Source organism: Cyprinodon variegatus, unplaced genomic scaffold (genome assembly GCF_000732505.1).
Source record: "Cyprinodon variegatus isolate N-32 unplaced genomic scaffold, C_variegatus-1.0 Scaffold330, whole genome shotgun sequence".
NCBI lineage: Eukaryota > Metazoa > Chordata > Actinopteri > Cyprinodontiformes > Cyprinodontidae > Cyprinodon > Cyprinodon variegatus.
In genome coordinates this window covers 738,322-746,992 of record NW_015150783.1, presented here as the reverse complement: position 1 = coordinate 746,992, position 8,671 = coordinate 738,322, and the positions used below count along the sequence as shown (strand labels likewise).

General features: G+C 41.0%; 1 protein-coding gene across 1 annotated transcript in view; it reads left to right on the top strand.

The window, feature by feature from the left end:
* Window positions 1–8,671, top strand: part of stab1 (stabilin 1) — a 163,052-nt gene that overhangs the window by 38,431 nt on the left and 115,950 nt on the right. Inside the window, exons 21-23 of the mRNA XM_015385033.1 lie at window positions 2,376–2,462; window positions 2,548–2,659; window positions 5,403–5,589. Coding sequence (XP_015240519.1) covers window positions 2,376–2,462; window positions 2,548–2,659; window positions 5,403–5,589 — 386 coding nt within the window. The remainder of the gene's footprint in view (window positions 1–2,375; window positions 2,463–2,547; window positions 2,660–5,402; window positions 5,590–8,671) is intronic.

Genomic DNA, 8,671 nt, shown 5'->3' with positions numbered 1-8,671 from the left:
TTACGTTTCTCTCTTCTTATCAGGGAGGGCGGTGCCCCAGCGCCCCCTATGGGCCGGCCGCCACTGTCTAAATCGTCAAGGTGTGACAGCGGCTTAAAACTATAAAATCTCAATCGTTGCAGAAGGACAAAGGTCTTTATCCTTATTAGATATTCTTGTACGATTCAGCTGAGATCAACCTAGCCTCAGAAAAACAAAGAATGAGCAAGAGATATATGTGGATGGTTTCTGGAAACCTCCTGGATCTTTTATATTTAGCTTATGAGGTCATGTAAAGGCTCTGGCCAATATTTGTTAAAATAACTGTCACATAAGGTACACTGTAAAATTTTGATCCTAACACTAAATGGCCAGGCTCCAAAATGTTTTAAAAGCTAATTCATACCATTGACTTGTTTTAAAAACATAAAAACGTTTCAGAGTCATCTGAGGGAAGGGAGTACCGTAATTTTCGGACTATAAGCCGCAACTTTTTCTTCATTTTTCGACCTTGTGGCTTATATAACAATGCGGCTTATCTATGGACTTTTACAGCCAAGTAATACCTAAATCTATGGATTTTACCATCCGCCATGTTGACGTCACATTTGCTTCAACACAAAAGTACGGTAGCCGCGCGCGCGGGAATGTGGAGGTCCTCCGGAAGCAGACTTCTACCACGAGTGGAAAGAGACAGAACGACAGCGAGAAAGACGGGCATTAAGCATAAAAAACCTGCGGGTTATAGTCCGGTGCGGCTTGTATATGTACAAATCATGCAATTTAACTTCTGCGGCTTATATTCAGGTGCGGCTAATAGTCCGAAAATTGCGGTAATAAATATTAGTTAGTAGTATAAATAAGTCGTTTTGAACGGAGCTTGCTGCTTAGTTAAAGCTTCCCCACTTTTTGCTCTTGTCTCACTCTGTCCTGATGTGACACCAATTTTATCACATTAGACAGTTTTTTTTTGTTCTTGGTCTTGCATGGAGTCTGTGGTGGGGCTCCAGGTGCTCTTGTTGCTGGTATTTTGTGAAGCATCTTGAAAAAACTGTAGCTGTAAAGCTGAGCTAAAGGTTGACGTTCTGCTCATCTATTATTCAATCTTGCCCTTTAGTCAGACGGTTTGGATCCTGACCAAAGGAGCCAGGATGTAAGCGTCTGACTGAGCTTCCTCTGTAGGACAGCCAGCCTTTACCGTAGAGATCGGCAGAGAAGCTCCATCATCTGTAGACCTGCTGCTCCTTTAAATCATGAGGGAAAATATTTCATTAACTGCGCTGTCTATACCTGTACAGATAGAACACCACCCTTGTTCTACCAAGATGATCGGATGTCTAATTAAATTATACCAGATCCTCTTTAGTCATTCTAAGTCCATGTCTGCAGATCATTGTTGGCTTTACTTTGGGGGCTGCATGATGTGAATTAGTGATATTTCAGTTTGCAGCAGCAAAACCCAGCTGTAGCAGATAAATGTTCAATAATTAATCCTGTTGACTCCTGCACTGCAATAATTGAAATCTACATAAGTCATTTTTTTTCTTAGTATAAAGGCGTTTTTCTCTTGAATTAGGGAGATAAGTGACACACTTTGCCAATGGATCAGGACTATTTACATTTAAAATAAGAAAAAAAATTGCATTGCTTTATTTCAAGGGCATCATATCTAATTATCTTATATTGAGACTAAAATAATAATTCCATTGGAAATCATGGAAGGACCCAGAAACTACCAGAACACAACAGGAAATAACTTTAAAAGATTTATTGAGGGAATAATGCAGGTTATTCAGGATCAGGGGAGCCAGAGCCTCTGGAGGGGAGAGAACAGGTTAGTGGCTGAGATTGATGATTTAAGGTTCAGACTGCTAAGCCACTAACCTTCCTTAATATCCAGGCGGGGTGTCTTGGTTCCAGAAAACTTAGGTTGCTTGACAGTGAATTCTCACTGAGGCTCGGCAGACAATCTTGGTCAAAGGAGGTCCAGGGTCAGAGCCAGGTGATCTGATTTTCAGAGAATCCAAACCAGAATCCAGGGACAAGGTCAGGGCACAGAAACAGGTCAGGGATCCAGGCGGCACAAAAAACAGATCCAACAATGGCTAGGCAGGCTCAAAAAATCAAGAGGCAGAAACATGTCAGGATCAGGTAGACAGACAGAAAAATGCTGGATGCTTACTAGCCAAGGCTTTCAGGCAATCTGGCACTGTCAACTAGTCAGAGGCCTGCTTAAGGAGGCCAAATGCACAGAGCAGAAGGGGGAGGGGAATGAAAACAAATACTAGTTAACAGGCCAGAAACATAACATACCTACTCAATTCAAGGGGAAATAGACATTTTTCTAGCTCGTTTTTGCAGTGTGGTCCTTTTAATGAGTGCGATGTGTTGGGCAGGTGGCGGAGTGCTGCAAAGGTTTCTACGGTCCGGACTGTAAACCGTGCATCGGAGGATTCCAGCATCCCTGCTACGACAAAGGAGCAGTGAGGAACCTTCTGGAACGTCTGTCTCTGTGTTATATGGGTGTGTGCTGCTGTAAATGTCTTTTTTTTTTCCCCATGTCAACAGTGTTTTGACGGTATCCATGGTAACGGCTCATGCAGCTGCCATTCCGGATTCAAAGGACTCGCCTGTCATATCTGCACGGATCCGTCCAAACACGGAGAAAACTGCGACGAAGGTTAGCGTCTCCTCCTCATCCTTAAACCCGTTTGATCTGAAACGTGTTTGAAATAAATCAGAGCGCTTTAACAGATTCTGATTATTTATTTTGCTGTGCAGCATTTAGGGCGACAACTAATTAATAATTTGCAAATCGATGAATCTGTCGATTATTTTTTCATAATTTAATCGATTAATAATCGGATAGTTAAAGGTTCCTAAAAGAAGATATTTTTTTACAAAATTAAACCAGGTACAACTAATGCTTTCCGCCTGAAGAGTGATGGATAGAGCATATTGACAGAGATCTTTTTTTAATCTTAAATATAAATGTAACAACCACAAACTTGGACCCAATATTCAGACAGACAGTTCAGGACTGTTTTCAACAAGCTTTATTTAAAACAAATAACTCAGCGAGCAGCTGATCATCAGCGGGGCAGATAACTGGATATACTGCAAAGGTAGAAAACACAGGTCAGTGACTAGATGAGGGGCTAATCATGTTTAGGAGCAAAAAGTCACTGGCCTGATTCAAAGTTCAATCCGATCCTAGAGGAAAATCCCGGATGATTTTGAAATTCCCCCCGGACATTTTTTTTGGTATGAAAGCAGGACATGTCACTGAAAAAGAGGACGTCTGGTCACCCTACCATATCAACAATCTGATGTTTCAGTGAGTGAGTGTGTCATGATTTTACCAAGGTTCAGACCCGTATGCAGAAGACCAAACATGGAGACCAGGGAAAAGGTTTAACAGGTTTTATTGAAGCGATAATAATGAGAGAAGTGTTGCTCTGAACACTGCTCAACCGGAACTGAAAAGTGAGGGGAAGACACAGCGGTTAGTTCAGGCTCAGTGGGAAATTTGGCTCGAGAACTTGGAGAAGAGGATTTGGTTGCTGACTCACGTTTCCAGAGAAGTTGTTGAATCCTTGACTCCAGTCTGTATGCTGTAGTTCCAGTCTTTGTCTGATTCGGTGGAGGGCGGAACAGGGTTTGCACAGAATGCAGTTGTTAACGGAGAAACTGACTGCCACTCAGATTTCCTGCAGTACTTGAACGGGTCGTAGTGGAGATTAATCCCCTTCTCAGTGCGAAGCTCAAACGATCTCTTGGGGAAAGTGGATCCAAATCTCCTGTTTGAACCCCAGCTCAGTTTGAAGCTCAGTTGATCCTTCCATGGAGAGAAGGTCAGAAAAATTCAGTTTGCAGGATGACTTCCTGTCGAGAGGCAAAGACAAAAACAAAGTTAAAACTCCGGTTGACAAGAACTCAGTTTGACTCAGCAAAACTCAGCTTGGCTAGTACCCAAAACTGGCAAACACTCTGGCGTTGAGGTAGTGGCAGTCAGCAGCTTAAGAACACTCCATTAAAGAGGAAACCATCAGCAGGTGTGTGAGGAGGCGGACCAGAACCAGGCGCCTCCTGCTGGTGGATGAAGGGAGACAAACACAGAAAACACAAACAGACAGACAGGAGTCCTGACAGAGTGCTTGTTGCTATGATGCGTCTTTGCTCAGCAGCTTCACTCGTAAACCAACCAATCAGAGCACAGCTTATCTAAATATTCATGATCATACCATAAAAGGAAGAAAACCTGTCGTTTCATTCTAGGGCTTTTAACCAGGCTGCATTAGGGCTCATAGAACAGCTAATATGCCATTTTCAGACCAACAATGTTGCACACCCTATTCAGAGACTTTAAGGACCAAATACCCTACAGAATTATTCGATCAACATTTTGACATTGGTAAAGGACAACCTGCTAGACAGTGAAGTCCAGATCAACCTCCTGACAGCAGATAGACTCCTCGACGCTACCTGGTGTACCTGCTGTTCTCATCTGCCCACAGTGATGAAGTCTCTCTCTCTGTCACCTACAGTCATGTAGGTGACAATCTCTATGCTCCACTTAACGTTTAATCGGTTCCTAAATTAGTTGATGATTACTTCAATACTGGATTAATCACGATTAATCCAATTGTTTTTTTTTTTGGCACTAGCAGCATGAATCTGAGTAGAACTTCATGTTCTAAACCNTAACGAGGAAACCATCAGCAGGTGTGTGAGGAGGCGGACCAGAACCAGGCGCCTCCTGGTGGATGAAGGGAGACAAACACAGAAACACAAACAGACAGACAGGAGTCCTGACAGAGTGCTTGTTGCTATGATGCGTCTTTGCTCAGCAGCTTCACTCGTTATAAACCAACCAATCAGAGCACAGCTCATCTAAATATTCATGATCAAACCATAAAAGGAAGAAAACCTGCCGTTTCATTCTAGGGCTTTTAACCAGGCTTCCAATAGGGCTCACAGGACAACAAATATGCCATTTTCAGCCCAACCAAAGTTACACACCCTATTCAGAGACCTTAATGACCAAATACCCTATAGAATCATTCGATCGACCCTTTGACATTGATAAAGCACAACCTGCTGCACAGTACAGTCCAGATCAACCTCCTGACAGCAGATAGACTCCTCCACGCTACCTGGTGTACCTACTGTTCTCATCTGCCCAAAGTTATGAAGTCTCTCTGTCACCTACAGTCATGTTTTACAATCTGTATGCTCCACTTAATGTTTAATCGGTTTCTAAATTAGTTGATGATTACTTCAATACTGGATTAATCACGATTTTTTGGCACTAGCAGCATGAATCTGAGTAGAACTTCATGTTCTAAACCTGTTGGAGCAAAAAGCAGTTCTTGCTGTTGATGCAGACAGTCAGCTGAGCCGATCTGCTGTCATTTCCTCAGAGTGCCGCTGCCTGCATGGCGTGTGCGATAACCGGCCCGGCAGTGGCGGCGTGTGTCGGAGAGGATCGTGTGTGGAGGGATACTCTGGAGATTATTGTGAAAAGACGGCCACGCCCTGCAACGCCGACGGCCTGATGGCTCACTGCCACATCCACGCATACTGTACCCACACTGGACTGGATTATAGGTAAGGTTTCCCACCACTGAACAACCATCACTGTTCGCTCTGGTCTCATGCAGTCTGTTTTTACTCCAAGGGATGGTTGGTTGGTTTCTTTAGAAGCAGGTTGAGTGAAGCAGCTTTGATCAGACAGCATTTTACCTGCAGCATTCTGAGCAGCCTCAATTTAAAAAGCCTAGAATAAATATAGATGTTCCTGCAGTTTGACACCTTGCATTTTGGATTGGGCACATATAGTTCTCTGGAAAGAGCACACCAAGAGTCTTTCTCCCATTCAAGAGAAATAAAACCAAGTGCCTTGTAATAGGAAAAAACTATTCAACTATTCACCTCAGTTAAATAAACGGAGATCAATTGATTTCACTAAGTCAACACTTTATTTTCACATCTTTGCAAAGAGATACGGCCCTTATGGAACGGTAATCAGGCCAGTTCTGACCTAGACAGAGTTTGCCTCCCTTACTTATAATGAGGATAAAGCTGTGAAGGTTGTGTCAGTCCAAAAAAATTTCCCCCCCTTTTGTTTAACCATTACCATTTTTTGGGAAGTTTTTTGGTTTTTTTTGGATTAGTTCTTTTTTGTGTGCAACACTTTTCTCTCTGAGATGTTTTGTGCTTTTGGGGTATAGAGAGAGAGACAAAAAAATTTTTCTGTGTATATATCGTGTCTCTATATATGTGACTCTAGAGAATCTCAATTTTTTCCCCCCACACTGTGTTTTTGAGAAACTGTCAACTTTTCTTTTACTCATTTTAATCACAAGACGATTCATCAGAGGCATGTTTCGTCACGCCGGACATAAAAAAAGGATCAGCTGTTCTTTAGACAGAATCACCAGATTCAAGTCAACATATAGATCCAGAACTGGTTCTAAAACACATACAGATAATAATATTGATGGTAATAAAGTCATTATTTTGCCTGAAAAGCCTTTTGGCGAGCACTGGGCAAGAAGGTGGCACAAACATAATTTTAAAATCTGAAATTAAAAAAATTACTTTACCAGAATAATTAAGAAACTATAAACTAAGCAGTTACAGAAGGTAACCTAATAAAAAAACAGCTAAATATTTAGACAATCTGAGCTACAAATTGATTAAATGAACAGTTAGGCAGGTTGGAGCCACATTGAAAGTTTCTGTAGACGATCAATGCAAACAGATTTCCGAATATCACCAGTAGGATTTATAAACTCTGCTTAAATAAATGAGTCTGTGGGGCATTTAGCTAGCCTGGTCAGCATTTTTATTTTTAACAGCACTACAAGGCAAAGTTCTTACATTTCAAGCAGGAATCATTCAAACAGCTTGACTGTTTGTAAATGCAGCTTCAAGCAGAATTTATAAACTTAGATGAAAGGCAAATGGCTCTGTGCTCCAAACCACATCTTATTAACCCAATGGCAGGATGATAAGACACATAGGCACATAACGGCTGCAGACATGTTTTTACGCTTCTTCTTAGAAGGTCCAAAGTGATTTGCATTTGCAGAGTATGCAAACCATTTTTGGGGGTGTGCGCTTGAATTAATATACAGTTGATACTCTAATTACTAAACATCATATTCATGGTTGAAGGATTTGCAAATGTAAATATGTATCATGTGCAAAGCGATCTTCCAATCAGAAACTCAGCTGCGGCCGCAGTTTTTGCATCTTTTTAAATACTTCTGACAGTCGGGTGCAAACTGACATGCAAATATATCTGCAGTCGTTGTTGTATTGGTACAATGACAGGATGGAGACAGGTTTTCTGTGCATACAGACATAGTTAGCCCAGCAGAAAAAAAACAGCGGTAGAGTAATGTTGATTTAAAAATCAACATTCAAATCATCTCTGCAGGTGGGCACAAATTACAATTAAATCAAAGCAAATAGAAAGTCTGGATTTAAATGTTAGCTCATTTTATATTAAAAAAATTTGAAAATCAAGAGTCTATAAAGAGACATGGGGAATGAAAAAGTGCACAGCTCTTACTCGTCACAAAAGGGATTTTTTCCCCTCATGTTGACAATGCACAGAGTTCGGTCATGCTTCATATTTTCTTACCCATTATAAGCATGCAAGGTTTGGAGGGGGGGAGGTCAACAGTCCTTCAGGGATGCTGTTCAGCCGGTTTTAGAGGTTTCTCTGCTCCAGCACAGCTGATATCCAATCATAGCTGATTAACAGGCTTTTGCTGAACTGCAGTCATCTGAATCAGCTGTGCTAAAGCAGGGAAACCTGTGAAACCTGTAGAATAACGCCTCACCAAGGACCAACTTTGGGCCTGCCTGAGTCTATTGTATTATGTATAGCTGTGCAACGATTAAAATCTTAAATCACAAATACCTGCCAAATTTGCCTGGTTAATCAGGATAAATCACATTGTATACACATACTTCAAGAATGAATTGCATAGTAGCACTTTTGTTTTAATATTCTGCTAGCCATATAAATGAAACTCTAATGACATTTGTAGTGCATATCCTTATCAGGAACATATTTAGTGTAAATCTAAACTAAAGGAATGTAAAAACAAATAAATAAAGAATAATTATAATACCAAGACTCAATGTTAACCATCGCCCGATCTCCCTGGGCAAGTAGTTTTTATTGTTGGGAGAGTACAAATTTCATTGCATTTGCCCGCCGGGTAAGTGCAATGATTGCAAAAAAAATTTTATTTATCACTGAAAATTACTTTAAAATCACCAACATTCGCTGAAAACGTCCCACAAGCGTTGCCGGCGCCATTTTTGTTGTTTTGAAGACATTCTCGCCGAAAAAGCCGTGTGATTTTCCGCTAGATGGCGTAATTTTTTTCTCCTTGGGGAGAGAATTCTGCAGAGCAACAGCTGGATGATGAATTTAATATATACTATAATACATGCTAGATTAAAAATGATCAGTCAGGGATTAGGAAAAGAATAATAATAACTGTATGCGCACGGTGTAAATATTTCTATCATATGGCAGTCTTCTGTACAGTGATGCAGGTCATACATTAAAAAATATTCGTTAAATTTTTTTCTCTTAGGCATTGGAGTGGAGCATTTAAATGTTATAGAGCTAAACATGTTAAATTGGTGAGTAGTAGTAGTGTAA